This window comes from Tursiops truncatus, chromosome 12 (assembly GCF_011762595.2).
Source record: "Tursiops truncatus isolate mTurTru1 chromosome 12, mTurTru1.mat.Y, whole genome shotgun sequence".
NCBI lineage: Eukaryota > Metazoa > Chordata > Mammalia > Artiodactyla > Delphinidae > Tursiops > Tursiops truncatus.
Window position 1 is genome coordinate 68,503,584 of NC_047045.1, and position 19,067 is coordinate 68,522,650.

General features: G+C 42.1%; 1 protein-coding gene across 4 annotated transcripts in view; it reads left to right on the plus strand.

Annotated features, from left to right (window-relative positions):
• PHACTR2 (phosphatase and actin regulator 2) overlaps positions 1-19,067 on the plus strand; it is a 254,176-nt gene that overhangs the window by 62,456 nt on the left and 172,653 nt on the right. The window contains exon 1 of one of the 4 annotated variants that reach the window (XM_073789679.1): positions 5,081-5,218. The exons of the other annotated variants lie outside the window; for them this stretch is intronic. Within the exon in view, the coding sequence (XP_073645780.1) occupies positions 5,206-5,218 (13 nt within the window). The 5' untranslated portion in view covers positions 5,081-5,205. Of the gene's footprint in view, positions 1-5,080; positions 5,219-19,067 lie in introns of those variants that run through there. 4 annotated transcript variants of the gene reach the window in all.

Consider the following 19,067-nt stretch of genomic DNA (forward strand, 5'->3'; position numbering starts at 1 on the left):
AAATACTATCTGTTGCAGAACTTCGTCCTGTAAATTTTTTTTTTTTTTGTAGTAGTAGTTTGGGGACTGGGTTTAATACTTAGGAGAGTTATAAACCCAAGCACTTTACACATCAAAACTATCTGTTCTTGTCAAAGCAGTGGCCGAAATCTTTTCAGAACAGATTTCCAGTGGGGACCAGGAGCGAGCTTGAGGGCCTCCTAAATTGGTAGTCAATATTTCAGCACTTCTTTATTTCTTTGGATGAATCAAGAAATGACAGACTGATCAGGGTGTCCCAGAGATCTGCTGGGACAAGCAACATAACGACATGGGGGATTCATTCTCTGATTCTTCCATTCTAAGGAACAGAGTCTAACTTGGTAGCGAAGGATCCCAATTGGTCCCTGAAAGCCAAACCATGATATCTGTAGCTTGTGGTTCTGGAGTTGCTGCACCTCTTGGAAAAGCCTTTCTGCCTCTGGCTTTCCACAGCCTCCATTTGAGCTGCTTCGTCCACCTGGGCTCGGATTCCAGTCAGAAAAGTAGAGCATGGTTGCCACCAGTTCTTCCCTGTGTCCCCAACACATGAAAGCGTCTCCTAGGAAAGTTGAGAAATAATGTGAAAGGTACAGACTTCCAGTTATAAGAGAAACAATTACTGGAAGGTAAAGTACAACCTGGTGACTGTAGCTAACATTGCTGTGTGGTGCCTTTGAAAGTTGTAAGAGAGTACATCACAAGGGAAAATACAGTTTTTTCTTTTGTATCTGTATGAGATGATGGCTGTTAATTAAGCTGATTGTGATAATCCTTTCGCAATATATGTAGGTCCTTATGCTGTACGTCTTAAACTTATACAGTGCCTGTCAATTATATCTCAGTAAAACTGGGGGAGGGGCAAGAAATAATGTGAAATAAGCAGAACTTTTCTAGGAAGCTAAGACATCCTCTTCTTTGAAACTGAGAGGGAGAGTTGCTAATAGAGGTTTGTGTGTGTGTGTGTGTGTGTGTGTGTGTGTCTGTGTGTGTGTGTTTGACAAAGACGTGATACTAGCCAGGTGATCACCAGGTGCTTGGCAATACCTTTGAAGGTGCTGGACGCCACTGGTCGCCTTGCAGTTGCTACCTCAGCTGGCCAGGCCTGGAGTCATGAACACCTTACAACCAACCTCAGGCAGACGGTTCTTAGAAAACCCGGCCAGTGACAGGTTGTAGCCTTCTTTCTGCAGGTGGGATAGCACGGACGGTATTTTGAATGCAGGTACTCCAACTCACCACTGGCCTCAAACAAATGAGTCTGATTATAAGGAAGTTGAGGAATATAGATATGGGAAGGTTAATAAAAACAGGACCTAAATCTATTTTAAAACCTGATGTAGAGCATCAGGCTTATTGATGCTGCTACTGTGCCATACAGCATCTCTGGAACCATTAGAAAGGGTCTGCTTTGTATTCAGGCATTCCCCACCTAGGGCATATTATTTGTGGGCCTGAATTAAATCAGTGGAGGGAGTGGGTTCTCCCTGGAGCTTGAGGAAAATGTTCCACTCACCATGCGTTTCCATTGTTGTGCTGGCTTCTTCTGATGCTGGGTCGGGGCAGTGATGGTGCTGGTGGCAAGTAGGGACCTGAAGCAGATCTGTCCTTGGCAATTTGCGCAGTTTTTAAATGGTCTGATTCTTTTTTTTTTGCGGTACGCGGGCCTCTCACCACCGCGGCCTCTCCCGCCGCGGAGCACAGGCTCCGGACGCGCAGGCTCAGCGGCCATGGCTCACGGGCCCAGCCGCTCCGCGGCATGTGGGATCTTCCCGGACCAGGGCACGAACCCGTGTCCCGTGCATCGGCAGGCGGACTCCCAACCACTGTGCCACCAGGGAAGTCCTGGCCTGATTTTTAATAGACCCTCAATGTTAGTTTCACTATTTCTCGACACCTTTCTACGTTGCCTATCCCTTGTTTATCTCTTACAACATCAGTAGTTCGAACATCAGTACCTTAACTTAGCAGGTGAGGGAGGGAGATTGTGAGTTCCTAAATGAGGAATATGATCCTGAAGTAAAATAGTAGAAAGGATTATTTCCTGCTATTTTTAAATTGCAAAAATGTAGTGAAGGACCTTAGTCCCTCATCTGAAGCCTTTGGAATCAGGTGCATTTCTAAATACAGAATTTTTGCATTTTAAAAAGGTAACATAATGCATATACTATATATTATATATCAATCAGCAGGGTCTGGACAATCGATTCCCATACCTGTAACATTAAAATTTCTGAAGCAAAATATGTTATTCACTCTAAATGAGATAAGTAAAGATTTTAAATATCCTCATATCACTTCACGTTTGTTGTGACACCAAATGCATTTTGGAGCCAAACTCTAAAAAAATTAAGATTTTTAGAACTTTCTGGATTTTATCATTGTATATAAAAGATTGTGGATCTTATATAAATCACATCATGACTTAAACAGCGTTTAACGTCCTGTTCTTGGAACCTAATCAGTGTTTATGAGAAAAAGTGTTTTCCAAATAATCAACAAAACAAACTTTTTAAAACATGAATTTATTTTTTAAAAATACATATATATTCTTTTTCAGATTCTTTTCCATATAGGTTATTACAAAACATTGAGTAGAGTTCCCTGTGCTATACAGTAGGTCCTTGTTGGTTATCTTTTTTAAAAATAATTAATTAATCAATTAACTTTTGGCTGTGTTGGGTCTTTGTTCCTGCATGTGGGCTTTTCCATAGTTGCTGCAAGCAGGGGCTACTCTTTGCTGCGGTGCGTGGGCTTCTCATTGCGGTAACTTCTCTTGTTGCAGAGCATGAGCTCTAGGCGTGCGGGCTTCAGTAGTTGTGGCACACGGGCTCAGTAGTTGTGGCTCGCGGGTTCTAGAGCAGAGGCTCAGTAGTTGTGGCTCACGGCCTTAGTTGCTCTGTGGCATGTGGGATCTTCCCGGACCAGGGCTCGAACCCATGTCCCCTGCATTGGCAGGCGGATTCTTAACCACAGCGCCAGGGAAGTCCCTATTTATTTTATATATAGTAGTTTGTATATGTTAATCCCAGACTCCTAATTTGTCCTGCGTCCCACCTTTCCCCTTTGGTAACCGTAAGTTTGTTTTCTACGTCTGTGAGTCTGTTTCTAAAACAAACTTTTAGAATACAATCCATTTGTACTTTGGGGACTGATTGTATTAATAAAAATAATCGAGTCACATTTTGAACTGTGTGCAAAGGTAATATAAATTCTAATCATATTAGTCAGTATGCATGGCCAATAGATGACACTGCTTAGCTCCTCCTTACCAAAATCTCAGGCTTCATGATATTTCTTCTCTCTCATTTAGCTTTTGTATCTCCCTACCTCCTCTTCTTTTTTTTGTCAGTTTGCCCTAGATTTTCTACAGATGACACTCATTCTGGGTAGTTGGCAGTCTTAATCAGGGCAAGTAGATGAGTTATGGAAGCCACAGTGATCTGAGTCTTAGGGGATCAAACTAATTTTCAAAAACATATGAAGAATGTTTTTCTGAAGATATCTTCAAATTTGTGTGACAGAATTAAAATAATGGGGGTAAAAATCTCAGGGCAAAATCACCAAGAAATGCAGCTTTTCTTTAAGGAAAATATATGTTATATCACAAATGAAGTAATTTGCCTAAACAATAAAGGAAACTAAAATCTATAGGAAAATTTGGTGACATTAAAAACAAAAATACTTAGAAGCTGTTGAAATAGAAGACTAGACTATAAATAATTTGCAAGTTGTTTGTCACTAGGAATTCCAATGGCATAAAGAAATACTAACTAAATTAATCGCTTTTTAAAATTTAACAATGCTGGGGGTTTGATAACACCAGAACTGTGTTTTAAAAACTAGTCAAAATAAAAAAACCTGTAGAGCACTTATGTACTGTGGATTCATTGTATCATAGGTCAAATGAGGCCATTGTATTTTTTTTTCTATATCTGAGAAAATGCAGTAAACAGAGTTGTGCTGTCCCCAGAGTCTAATGTCATAACAGCCTCAGGGCACAGCCCATGATTGCTTCAGCCCTCTGCCCATTCATATGCTCTGACCCCGGAAGCTGTCTCAGGTGTCTTTGAGGGTCCTCTTTACATAGCCAAATTAAAGAAAAGTAGTGAAATGGACTTTCTTGGATTTCTCTTGATCCTCAAATTTCTGTCACTTAGATGGCTACGGATTGTAACATACTATAGGGTCCCCTGACATCTTTTGACAATTATTTCTTGTGTTATTAGTGACATTTAGTGAAATCCCTTTGAATTTCTCTGCTAGCATAGGTGGGCAGAAAATCTGACCAGAAATAGGAACGCCAGTCATGATGAAAACATAACCGAAATGGAATGAGAATACTCACCTTGTTAGCATTAATTAGAGCAGAAATATTAAGACAGCCTTTATTTTAGAATGTTTGATCTGCTCTTCTTTTCCCACTCGCAACAACAACAGCAATAACCAAAAATAAACTTTAAAATTCTGAATTGAAAAGTTGCCCAGTCATCCAGTGATGTCAGTGATAGAGGCTGGACCACGTTTAGATTAGTCCCCACAAAAGGATAATTTATCGTACTTTTTTTTTTTGCAGTACGTGGGCCTCTCTCTGTTGTGGTCTCTCCCGTTGCGGAGCACAGGCTCCGGACGCGCAGGCTCAGCGGCCATGGCTTACGGGCCCAGCTGCTCTGCGGCATGTGGGATCTTCCCGGACCGCGGCACGAACCCCTGTCCCCTGCATCGGCAGGCGGACTCTCAACCACTGCGCCACCAGGGAAGCCCCGTTTTTACCTTTTAAACTATCTGTGCCTCTTCCTGCTCATGTTTGCTCTGTCATCTTTTGGAAAAGCACTGTGTTCTGCATAGCATGTGCACTGCTTTTCGGAAATGTGCAATACACTCAACGTTGCAGTGATTTTTTTTTTCTCCTTTGCCCGGAACAGAGGTGAAAACCCCAGTGGATTCAAGTATCCACTTGATAGGCTCAGTCTCTCTTAATCAGCCTGTAATGGAGCTAATGGCTGTATGTCATCCTTGGAGATATAAATTTCCTGGCGGTGTCTCCTGCAAACAGTGCATGAAGTATGCTCTGTGCGCCAGCAAGGACTGATAATCAGCAGAAGGGCAGGGTGCTTCATTAGCCAGGAGAAGAGCCAGGGCTTCCCAGCTGCCAGGCTCCAGAACTCTCCTCGCCACTCCTGAGACATGGACAATGCCGGTATGTAAAGCAAGCATGTAATTCTTCATAGCCTCTGGGCTCGTTTGCAGTCTGCACCCTTTGCTGCAGAAGGTTTGCCTATTTGTTGGTCTTATTCCACAATTAAATGTTCAGGACCGGGAACTATGTAATGTGTTAACCCTGCTGCATTGTCCACGAGGCAATCAGTGTTTGCTTTCAAGTTCAGGAATTGGGAACGCAGATTGTAATTCCACATTCACCTTTTGGAAGACTGCACTGTTATTTCGGCTGCAGGATGTGTGCCGATGATCCTTTTGTGCTCAGAACAGTGGGTGTAAAAGGCATATAGTTGATGATAAAACTGTCACTAAGGGCGGGGGGCAAAGGGTAGATGGTGTCAGTGAGCTGAAGGAAAATGTTTTTCCAGCTTTACAGTATGCAGAGTGTAACAGCAGAAGAATTCTTGCGTCTGATGCTTAGTCTTCATGTTAGATGCAGTGTAGGAAATGTCTCAGTATCCTCTGATATTTTAATTTCAGAGCACAGACATTAGTGGCCAATCATGTACCTTTTAATAATGTATTTGTTTTTAATATCTTTGCTTGACAGCTAGACATACATGGCTACGGAAGTATTCTAATGCCAATCACATGATTAGCATCAAATTACTTCTCATGCAGAACTTTTTCTTTTTTCTTGGCTGTGTTGAACTTTTAGAAGGTACGCACTCTGGGACTGATTATTCCCCATTTCAGTGTTATTGACACTAAATGCAGAATTCTCCCAAATGTGTTATGGACTCTCTGCCTCCTGAAAAGCATTAGCTCAGTTACTCAGCTGCTATCAGTTTTACAGTGATGCCCTACAGCGCCTGATACACGGTCAGCTCTGCTAAGAGGATACATCATTTAAAACACATTCTACACAATAAGACCACCCATTTTTAGTAAAACATGTTTGTTTATGAAATGTAGCTGTTTCAGTCCTTGGTGCAGGTAGAGCAGGCAAGCAGGGATTTTGAAGGCATAGTATTTTGAGTTCTGTGAAATCGCTTACCAGGAGTAAAACTCTGTGACTAAAATAATTTCGTATTTGACATTGAAAGCATTGAAATAAATTGGAACAGTACATTATTAGGGATGAACGTTGAGAGTTGTGAAAGAAACACATATTAGGGGTGTGGGTGTGTGTGTGTCTGCATAGTAGTAGTAGGAAGGAAGAGGCTGGGCTGATTCATGTGCATTTTCCACCCCCCCATCTTGATCATTAAAAAAAATATGCCATAGGGCTTATCATATAAGCATGTAGGTATGATATTCCATGACAAGGCACAATTTCAAGATCAGCCCAAAGCTTCTCTAATTACAGCAGTAGAGTGAGTAAAAAATAAATAAACTGGAATCCCTATTTTAACTCACTTAAAGCTTCTGCCACCCACAATGAATTATGCTGATGTCCTGGCAGAACTATCCCTTTAATTCAAGCAAATGCCTTTCTTAAGACATAAAGAACCAGCAAGAACACACGTTGGTGGCAGAGAAGGGAAATCAGTAATCTACCCATTTTCTAAATTATATGCCATTGCGTATTAATTTCACAGGATATTAATTAAGTTCCACCCCTTCCCTTTCCTGTGCACAGGCACGCACGCAAACACAGAATTAGTGTTCAGGCAGTTCTGGGAATTGCTGAGCTTAACAGTGTTAAACAGGTTTCTAAACATGCTAATAGAATTAGCATGTAAATCCTAGCCTGTGCTAATATTTATTGTGAGTTCGCAAGATGGAATACAGAAGGCAGCGTTTCCCAGTTGTGTTAACTGCAGGCTCTCCTGGGGACGCCTAGTTACAAAGCATATAACTCAGATTTGGGGGTCACCGGTAAAAGCCCTTCATTCTCATTTATGCTTTCCATTTTCACCTTACTCTTTCTCTCCTGAATTCTTCTCAACTTCCTGTTTCCTAATTTAGAAGCCATCTGGGGGAAGTAACAGACTATTCACTTGTGTAAATATCAATGCTTGATTCTTTAGAGACTAAATATTTGTGTCAGCTCTGTCCAGGATTTCTCTTCTTGTTCCTTGTTTCTAGGCTTTGGGGCACTTCACTGCTCATTAGCATCACCATCAGATGAAATAAAGAAGGAAAGGGAGCTAGGACTCAAACTTGAATTGGAGATGAATGGGATTCAATTACACCTGTGAGATTAGGAACAATGTGCAGATTTTATTTATCCAAACTAACATTTCACATGAATTATTAAAAATTGATAATAAGAGACTTTATGCATTAAAAAGCTAATTTCAGAGTTCTATTTCATGGGTCAGGCGTCAAGAACATATATAACAAAGGCAAATCCTATTTAAATGTTAAATGTCTTAAAAGGAAGGGATCTTACGTTTTTTGAATGCGTGTTATGTTCTAGGCACCAACTTCAGTATTTTATATAGGTTACATCATTAATCTTGCAATCAATCTGTAGGTAAATGTTATTTTCCAAGTTACACATGAGGAAACTGAAGCTAAGTAAGAGCTCACTAATAAGTAGTGATTTGTAAACTTGAGTCCAACTCTTTTTGACAATAGCAAAATTCAACCCAGCATTTTTCATGCTGTCATCTTGCTTTGAGAGTGGGAATTCTTCATCTTTGTATCTTCCATAGCATCGAGTACAGTGCCTGGAACACAGTAAGCATATAATAAATATTTAAAAATTAAATCGAATGTCATTGAATTAGTTCAGAGCAATTTTTCTAAAAGGAAATTCTTTTCTAAGTATCAAGGTCAAAGACGATCTTATATCTAAATGCTCTATTAGATAGAAGTCAGTACATGGTAAGAAAAAAGATAGTTGTGATTTTTCATAAACATTCATACATTTATGACAATTTGTAAAGTAGAATGCTTTTTGATAGAGTCCACCTGTAAAATTTATTATTACTATAAAGAGTATTCAAAATTTGCACTTGAAGTATATGATAATATTAGGATCATTAACAGAAATTATGAAAAGAGGCACAAAAGAATTTAAAAATGATATTTAAATAAAGTGCAGAGACATTAATCTGCACTGTGGTAGAATTTGACCCTTTCATTTTCTTTCAGAGAGATCGTGGTTAGAGGGAAGGTCACAGAATAGTGGTGGCTATGTCTCTTTCTACAACACCTGTGCACAACAAGGTCTTTCAGCAGTAACGCTTACATTTCACCTTACTTCTTTTCAAACTCTGTGCTACCCTGTGAACCACTACAAGGTTTGAAAAACATGCTAGGAAATAATACTCTGTTTTATTTAAATTTTGATACATACGTCGAGAAGCCATAGTTTCAAAGAGAGGTTAGCAGGTTTTCCTACTGTTTTTTTTTTTTTTCCCTACTGTTTGATTTAAAGTATCTGCAATTATTTTGATAAGTAGCTCTGAATAGTTCTTTATTAGAAGATAATTCCCTAACATCCAGCTATGTATTCCCCCAAAATTACAGTTTGAATTTCCTCACATAAACCAATTTTTTCCAAATATTTAATCTTCTAATTATGTACAGTAACTAAAATTATGCCTCATTACTTTTCAGGCTTTAGAAACATGATTTCCTTTCCTAGTCCTGGATCATTCAGTCCTGGGGCAGTTTTTACACCTTTACAGGTGTGAAGTTCAAATCTTGACATCTGTTGCTATGTACGGACCTGACTGTACAGGACTTGCTTATTGTCAGTTATTTCCCAGGCAGCTTCTACTTCCGCCAAGCTGTCCTACTCTGTGTTCTATGGACACGAACATGCATGCGTATCTCCCTTTCTTACCCTTGCTCTTTCTATTCTTCCCACCTGGAATGGCCTTTCCTCCTCACCATTCAGTCACTCTTTCTTCCATACATCCAGGAAATGTTTCCTGGTCACTCACTCTGCACTGTGCTAGTCAGTGTGGGTACAAGTGAATGAGACAGAGCTTGTCATAATGAAAATTCATTCTAGCAGAGAAAGCAGAAGTTAATAATGAATGGATAAAATATTTGGGTTGGGATGAGTGCTGTGAACTTCATGAAGGGGCCTCAGGCCAATCAGGAGAAGCCTGTGGCTTGGCTTTTATTCTACCCATAGGTTTTGGGTGGAGTTGTGGCATGACAGGACTGATGATTTCAAGGCATAACCATGGGAAGAACAGATGGGAGAGAGGCAAGAATGGAAGCCCCTAAGAATGAAATCCATTTAGGAGGCTCTAGATTGGGGTGTGACAGTGCGGGAGGGGAGAGAGAACTTGATGGAAACCCAGCTCTGTTTCGAGGCTCAGCACACATCCCACCTTCAGGAGATTTTCCCAACTGGTCTTGAAGCCCTGCCTTTCCTCAGGGCACTAACAGAACTCACCGTGCAGCTTTGTACTTCCTGACAGTCCATCTGAGATTACCCCCCCACTTCATCTTTTTCTTCCCATTCTTTAAGCATCTTGAGGGCAGTTGACACATCATAGACATCTGCTGTGTCCTCCAAAGAGTTAGAGTAATAGTTCTCAACTCTGGCCGTCCAGGAGAACCACTTGGAGAGCTTTTAAAATATACCAATCTCTGGACCCCACCCTGGACAAATTAGATCAGCATTCCTGGAGTGTGGTCAGGACATGGGTGTTTGTTTAAAGGCTCCCGAGGGTATTTTAATGGGCAACCAGGATGAGGACTACTGTTACAGACAGCTAGAAATACCTACCTTGTAGAAGTAAGCAACCACTCCTCACCCCCCTTCCTCTCCCGCTCCCCCCCTTTCTTCTTCCTCCTCTCCCTCTTTCCTCCTACAGTGAATAGGCCAGTCTAGTTGAGGATCTGTGTTTGTGAATTATCTGCATCCGGGTCGAATGTGAGGCTGGCAGGGTGAAGAGACCTCCAAGGAAACAGCTGAAAGAAAAAAGCAGAGGCAAAAGACTGCTTCTGGACGACACACCGGGATAGGAACAGAGTAGGCTGGACCCAGGCTTTCCGTAATCCATCCTTTTGGAGAATGTGGACCTGATTAAGAAGGCGGTATGGAGAGACTTAGTCACCTACTTCTTAATCAGGAAGCGTGTTTCCTCCTCCAGCATCTCTCAAGCAAATTAAATATTGAGTAACGATTCACCATAGCTGCAAAAATGTTCTCTGGTGAGACTTCACATGTAAGTTTTAACTAATAAGAGATGTTAAACATCCCTTGTCAAGTTTTATCTAATAGAAAATTTACATTATTAGACCCCAAAGAACACCGCTATGATTTAATCATCACTGAGTGTATCTGTGCTGAGTGGTTGGGTCAGAGCCACTATCAGACACCAATACTATATTTGCTGCATTGTGACTCACCACAGGCATCCTTCTTTTTAGTGATAGAGAGATAGGTCCTGTTCCATCTGATACGTGCCCCCCCAAACACACACACACACACACACACACACACACACACTCACTCACTCCAGAATGAGTTTCAGATCGTTTTCAACTGACAGTAACCTTAAATATTAAAGCATGGAGAGGATTTGATAATTTGTTTTTCTGGGTATTTTGGTTCATAAATGGTGCTTTTACAACCCTCAGAATGGGAGAAAATATTTGTGAATGAAGCAACTGACAAAGGATTAATCACCAAAATATACAAGCAGCTCATGCAGCTCAATATCAAAAAAACAAACAACCCAATCCAAAAATGGGCAGAAGAACTAAATAGACACTTCTCTGAAGAAGATATAGAGACTGCCAACAAACACATGAAAGGATGCTCAACATCATTAATCATTAGAGAAATGCAAATCAAAACCGCAATGAGGTATCACCTCACACCAGTCAGAACGGCCATCATCAAAAAATCTGCAAACCGTAAATGCTAGAGAGGATGTGGAGAAAAGGGAACCCTCTTGCACTGTTGGTGGGAATGTAAATTGATACAGCCACTATGGAGAACAGTACGGAGGTTCCTTAAAAAACTAAAAATAGAACTACCATACAACCCAGCAATCCCACTACTGGACATGTACCCTGAGAAAACCATAATTCAAAAAGAGTCATGTACCACAATGTTCATTGCAACACTATTTACAATAGCCAGGACATGGAAGCAACCTAAGTGTCCATCGACAGATGAATGGATAAAGAAGATGTGGCACATATATACAATGGAATATTACTCAGCCATAAAAAGGAATGAAACTGAGTTGTTTGTAATGAGGTGGATGGACCTACAGTCTGTCATACAGAATGAAGTAAATCAGGAAGAGGAAAACAAATACCGTATGCTAGCACACATATATGGAATCTAAAAAACAGTACTGATGAACCTAGTGGCAGGGCAGAAATAAAGACACAGACCTAGAGAGCAGACTTGAGGACACGGGGAGGGGGAAGGGTAAGCTGGGACGAAGTGAGAGAGTGTCATGGACATATATACACTACCAAATGTAAAACAGATAGCTAGTGGGAAGCAGTCACATAACACAGGGAGATCAGCTCGATGCTTTGTGACAACCTAGAGGGGCGGGATAGGGAGGGTGGGAAGGAGGCTCAAGAGGGAGGAGATATGGGGATATATGTATATGTATAGCTGATTCACTTTGTTATACAGCAGAAATTAACACAACATTGTAAAGCAATTATACTCCAATAAAGATATAAATTTTTTTTTAAATGGTACTTTTTACACTAGGGTTAATATAGAACTTTTAATGGAAACAACAGAATTCATTAAAACCATCTTTTATAATATTTGATTTAACTATCTCATGTTAAATCAAACGAGGATCACTTGAAAAAGTGTGGCAGTGGTTTTTTTTTTTTTTTTTTTTTTTTTTTTTGCGGTACGCGGGCCTCTCACCGCTGTGGCCTCTCCCGTCGCAGAGCACAAGCTCCGGACGCGCAGGCTCAGCGGCCATGGCTCACAGGCGCAGCCGCTCCGTGGCATGTGGGATCTTTCCGGACCGGGGCACGAACCCGTGTCCCCTGCATTGGCAGGCGGACTCTCAACCACTGCGCCACCAGGGAAGCCCGTAGCAGAGGGTTTTAAACTCGAAATGGTTTTGCCCCCTCATCCTGGTTTTGCCTGTGACGTCACCCCTGCATCGACATTCCTCGTATCCACCCCCCCCCCCGCCCCGCCCCTCCTGCCCCACCTCCTGCCTCTTCTCCCTGCCCCCCTCACTCTCACAGTGGTCTGGCCGCTCTGCACTTCTCATTACCCCCCAGAAACGCGTAATTTAAACATGCTGATCCTTCTGTGTGGAACCCCCATCACCGCAATCTCCCCTCACCACCTTGAAAAGCCTTGTCACTGGGTAAGTCCCAGCTCAAGAGTCCCCTCCTCTGTGGAACCTTCTGCAATTTCTTGGGATGGAATTAGTGTTCTCCCTTCTCTATGCCCGAATAACACTCTCTTATCCCATTCCCACACGTGTCAGGTGCACTATAATGCTATTCTATGTGTCTGCCTCTTTGACTAGGCCACGTGCACCTAAGGACGGGGCTGTGTCTTCTTCATAAGTTCATCCCCTAGTGCAGCGTCTGGCAGAAGATACGTGTTCAGTAAGAGGGCAAAGGGATGGCTGAAATAAAACCTGAGGTATATCTTTTATTGTGTGCTTATGCTTACATAGAAACAATGAATTAATTTTTACTGGCAGTTGAGTGATATAGTCATTTACTGTTAGGACAAGCAGTGGGGAGCCCATCAGAATCACTTATGGAATTAAAATCTGTCTATCTATCTACCTACCTATTTGCCATCCCAGGCCCACACCAGACCTACTAATTCAGAATGTCCCATGGGGGAAAAAGGATAGCTGTATTTTTTTTTTTTTTTTTTTTTTTTTTGCGGTACGCGGGCCTCTCACTGCTGCGGCCTCTCCCGTTGCGGAGCACAGGCTCCGGACGCGCAGGCCCAGCGACCATGGCTCACGGGCCCAGCCGCTCCGCGGCATGTGGGATCTTCGCGGACCAGGGCACGAACCCGCGTCCCCTGCATCGGCAGGCGGACTCTCAACCACTGTGCCACCAGGGAAGCCCAGATAGCTGTATTTTAAAAAACTATTTCAAGGGTGACTCCACTGTATACCCCGGTGAGACTCATTGTCTGTCTAAGGGACATTTAAGAAAGCTGCTCAGACAGAGCAAGTTTCCACTGCTTCGTGTGTTTTTAAGATAATTGATTGTTGCCATTATGAAATCACATTATTACTAGAATTATAAAGGTCATGTGCCATTTACAAAAGTGCTCTGATAGATCCTATTGGAGACCTGCACTGACCCGTAGATGAAGCAGCAGCTCAGTGAGACAGTTGCCTGGGAGTGGAGGTGAAGGCTGTGTTCTCCTCACCCTCTCCCTACGGAGAGCACTCCCGAGGTTCCCTACCTTGACTGAGACGTGCTTAAAACTTCATCCACCCAACTTGCTTTTAATTTATCACCTGCTGCCTGCCTCTGTGTTTCATATACTTGAGTGTTATTTTCTTAGTAATGGAAAATTGGCAACCATCCATTTTGCAAGCAGCTTAACTTAGGGCATTTTTAATAAGGGGATTAAAGGAAAGATGGCCGATCCTGACCTCTGAGAACTGCCAGTATGGTGCAAGAGCGAAAATATCTTAGGTGTCCCCTGCAAGACTTCAGTCTTCACAGCGCCCATCATGCTTGTCTGTGGTACTTACAGAAGAGATGTTAGTAGGTGGAGCCAACCCACTTGCTCAAACAATATGCATTTTACAACAGTCATTAACCTAAGGGTCACTCCTTTAAATTAAGAAAGTTCAAAGACATTTGTTTAAATAACTGTGTGACTATGACGCTAGTTGAAAAAAGCCAGAGAGTTGAAAATGAAAGCCAACTTTGTCTTCAAAATCCAGACTTTGTAGCAAACCAGGAGCCCTGTAGCATACATTTAGAATGAAGCGCCACCATTAACTTTTATATTTCCTGGCTTGTGTCAGTTTTTGTCACAACTCTAACCTTCTATAAACAAAGGTGTCTTTTTTGCTAACGGACATTGGCTTTGTCCCTAGCAGTTCCAAAGAAGGTTTCCATGGAGCCTCAAAACTACAAAAACTCCTAAGGTACTTTTGGGTTCCTGGGTAGTTTTAAAAGAAAATCGAGGCCCACAAAACTGTGTTTTAAATGCAGAACGAGAAATAAGTGACTTTTTTAGGATACTGTTCATGCTTCAATAATATCCCTTTCATCTTTAAAAATGCTTACAAATATAGTTCATTTCTCACAGTTCTCCGGTGAAATATGTAAACATTTCAAGTGATCAGTTTCTCTTTTACAGATATGAAACCAAGGCAAAGAAGTGTATTTATGTATTTATTTTCAGAGATCAGCCTCACGCACAGCTTAACTGCACATGGGACAAGTTGTAATGACATATGAAAAGCATGTCTGGTGGAGGATATGCTTGGCCATTTGCCAACTCATGAGGCATGGGCCATGCCAAATCTGATTCCCATTGACTTGTATGCAGAAGGAAAGCCAAACGCAATTTACCCTTTGGGTTGCATGCATTATTGTTTTCCAGGGAAATGTGGTTATATTTGTCCTGGCCACAAAGGCTGTCTCAGGGGAGGACAGCCAAATGGCTTTGGTCACAGTGTCCATGGAACACGACTGTCCCAATCTGTTATCTTGAAGCTGTCTGTACTTGGATATGCAATCTGGGGACCAGGGACCGGGGAAATTAGCTGGAAATTCCGGTAGAAGTTCATTAATTAGGGGTCCAAGCATATGAAGGGCATGTGTTTATATGGCAGGTGGGGAGCAGATGCAGAGGGGGCAGTACAAACCCCCAGGGGAAGGACAAGAGTATGAAAACTAGGGCACCCCTAGCATTTTCACACAGAGACTGGGCATGGAGATCCAGTTCTAGAGCAGGGACTGGAGTATTGGGTAGGGGATTTGGACAGATTAGAGAGAGAGAGACCAAAGTAGATGCTAGCTTATGAAAAAGGTCAACAGAAGACGTTGGGAGGACAGCACAGGCTTAGTCAACAAGGAAAACTAAGGAGATTAGGGATGTGTTCCCACACGCCCCCAGCCCTCTCGGGCCGCCTCATTGTGGAAGGGCGTTTTGTTGCCATAGCTCCAGCCTCTCTGGAACTGCACAGGACTCAGGAGGCCAGCAGCTATGAGGACACTCACCCACCACCAACTCTTGCATTTATATTTTGCATGGGAATCATTCTCACATTGCAGTTCTTTCTTCTATCTAGTCACATTGATCTGCCTCCTCCAGTTGAACATACTCTAATATTTGGAGTCGTGAAAAGAAACTAGACTCAGAGTCTAGTTGCCTGGCTGAGTCTCTTCCACTGGCTGGCATGGTGCCTTGGGCACATCCATAGGCCTCACTTTCCTTATCTAAATATAGGGTTGATTATACTTGGCTCTAGTACGAGTATAACATAACCGCAGACTCATTTAGTGTCTACATGCATTTTAAATCTTTACAAATATTAACTCACTTGATCCTCACGGCTACCTCTCAGGTGGTTGTGATGGCCTCCCCCTCAGCCTGCTCTGGCTCCCCTGCCTTCCGGCCTTGGGTCTTCAGACCCTCAGCTGTTCCTTTTTGCTGTTTTCAGCGTACTTGCTTCTGGCAGCTCTCATCTCCCTCCCTTTTTATGTGCTGTTTCTCTCTTTTTCTCTCAGTTTTACTGAGATATAATTGATATACAGCACCGTGTAAGGTTAAGGTATACGGCATCGTGACTTGGCTTACATATCTTACAAAATGATTACCACAATAATTTTAGTTAACATCCGTCATTTTATATAGATACCAAATAAAAAATGTTTACACGTGCAGTTTCTTATCTTTTGTGGTCTGGGAGACCAGATAATCAAGATTGTTATCCTTTTATCTAAAATAATAGACCCCCATGAGAGCCTGAGTAGTTTTCCTATGATTCACGTGTATGGGCTGGAGTTCATGAATTTTTTACATTTACTTAAACTAAGTGGCAGTTCACTTTATTTCCTAGTTCTTGACAGAATCTTCAGTGATCTTGCCCATGCTCTCAGGATCTCACAAAGGGCTTCCCTGGTGGCGCAGTGGTTAGGAATCCGCCTGGCAATGCAGGGGACACGGGTTTGAGCCCTGGTCCTGGAAAATCCCACATGCCGTGGAGCAACTAAGCCCGCGAGCCACAACTACTGAGCCAGCGAGCCACAACTACTGAAGCCTGAGCGCCCTAGAGCCTGTGCTCCGCAACAAGAGAAGCCACCGCAATGAGAAGCCTGCGCACCTCACCAAAGAGGAGCCCCCACTCGCTGCAACTAGAGAAAAGCCCGTGTGCAGCAACGAAGACCCAACGCAGCCCGAAATAAATAAATTAATTATTATATAAAAAAAAGATTTCACGCAAAGCTCTTGTGTGCTCGGCCCCCACCTTTGTCACCGACACTGTTACCCACCTCTAGTCACATAGCCCCCGGCCCGGCACCCAGACTCTTCGTCTCATCCCCAATGCCGTGTCCTCTTCTCTGCTTTGCTCCCTGCTCTTCTCCTTGTCCACTGTTCGTTCCTTATTCTTCACCAGGTGGATTCCTATTTGTCTTTCAGGACACGTGGCTCATCTGTCACCATCTGGAAATCCTTCTCCACGTCACTGCAGGGCTACTTATTCCCTGAGCTCCCCTGGCCAACATACCATTGTGTTGTCATTGGTCCTTCACATCCACTGTCCCCGTCAGCCAGGTCCCCACCTTGAGCAGTTGCTCAAGGGCAAAGTTCTCTTCGCCTTGGTTTCCTTAAGGCCTAGCACAGTATGTGGCACACAGTAGGTACTTAATATATGCTGGCAGACTCACTGCTTGTGCCGTTGTTACCCAGCTGCAAAATGTTCTATGTCACGCAGTGGTGTATTTATACATGCTCATTATATAAATTTTAAAAGTTTAAGGAGAAAAGGATAGTTGGAAGGAAGTACAGTTGGAGGCAAAAGTGCAAAGCATGGCTGCCTGCTTGACGATGTTGAGACAATCCTTATGTTTCCAGAGATGTAGTTCCTCGGAATCTTGATTTTTTTTTTTTTTCTCTGATTGCCATTAAACCAAATCTAGAATTTTTAAATGTAAATTTTGTAGGGATTCCTTGCAGAGGAAGATAGAACATGTAACAATTACAGTAACATGTGTATTGAATTTGATATCTCATGAAGAATGAAGTACCGTATACCTAAAGAGAAAATATTTTTTCCGAAGGAGGATCTGATGATGTCAAAAGAATGAGGCACATGAAACTTGGCCATAAGTAAGTAGTAAAAAGGAACTGACCTTTGGGAATTCCCTGGCAGTCCAGTGGTTAAGACTCCACACTTCCACTGCAGGGGACACGGGTTCAATCCCTGGTTGGGGAACTAAGATCCCGCAAGCTGTGCTCGGGCTCCCCCCACAAAAAAAAAGAACCAGCATTCAACTTGAAAACAGTCAGTCTAGTGATACTTGTTATCCATTTTTTTTTGAACATTTCCAATTTCCTTCCTTAGAGAAATTCTTTTTCAAAATATCTAAAATATATCAGTGTGCTTAAATGTATCTTGCTCTTAATACGTGGAGGGGAGGAAAAAAACTTAGTTGTAAAACCCAGAGGAGAGAGAAATATTTCTGAACTGTTGTTAAAAATAAGTTAATGTGATTATGGCATATAAAACTAGTTTTGTATTTGTAAAAACAATTTGTGTTTGCATAGGCGACGTCTGGAAAGAGTACATCCCAAGCAGTTCTCAATATATTAGAATATATAATTAGTATATTAGCAGTTCTCAATCCTTGGGGAAGGAAAGGCGAATGTTCATATTTTACTTCATACTTTTTGATTTTGTTTGAGGTCTTTTGAGTTTTGCTTTTACAATAAGCATATACTGCTTTTAGAAATGTTTAAAAGCCAACAAATTGTGTTTTAATCAGTTAACTGGAAAGCAGCACATATTACGTACTGCCTTGCCATGTAGGACCCAATATCCTGGGTAAACCTCAGATACCGACGACATGGATTCCAACCCCACGGTAACTTGGGATGAATGGTTGGAAGGTTCTGCTTCCCCACGTGGCTCCCCACGCTGCCCCAACACAAGCTATTATTGAATTTGTTCTTTTATTAATCAGCACTAGCTGTGAAATCCTGTTGATGCTTCTGACCAAGACTCAGCTGTCGTGATCGATTTGCGTGTAACATTACCACAACAAGAACACTTAAACTAGATTTTCTTCTATCTTCCTATGTTGAGAGTGGACTTGAGGTTTATGGGTAAAATAAGCAATTTGGAAATATCCACCCATTGTCATGTTGTAGGGAAGCCGTTTGTTTTCATGGCATGTGGTTGTGTTCAGATGGGTAAACTCCACCCTGTGCCTGCTGGATGGGAGCATTGTGTTCAAACTGTTTTTGAGGGGCTCCAGGCCAGTAGATAGGACCCCAGAGGTACACTGGATCAGGTGAGGTGCTTCCTAGAAGGGCTAAATCAGGAAGCCAGAGGGTGGCCCAGCCAGGAAGGTGAAGCTGAGTTTATCACTAGGTCTAAGAGTTGAGTGGTGTGATGGAAATGAGAGATAGAGACCATAGTCATAGCATAATGAACCAGGAGTCAAGGCATATGTTGGGAGCAAATCTAGTATTATTACCCTGATCTCCTGTTATAAATACTTGCTGAGAGCGTTCTTTGTCTCATGTTAAAAATATGGTCACAACTGTACAATAGAATGGGATAGTTTCTGTGCCAGACTTATGTTTATTTTGAGATATATCAAAGTTTTACATGGTGACTCAGAATTTAAACTCTACTGCTACATGGACCGTTCATTCAAGTAATATTTCATAACTTATCAAATTGTGTGCTACATATTGATTTCAACTTCATTGGAGCAAGGAGATATAGGCACTTTGTTTTGTG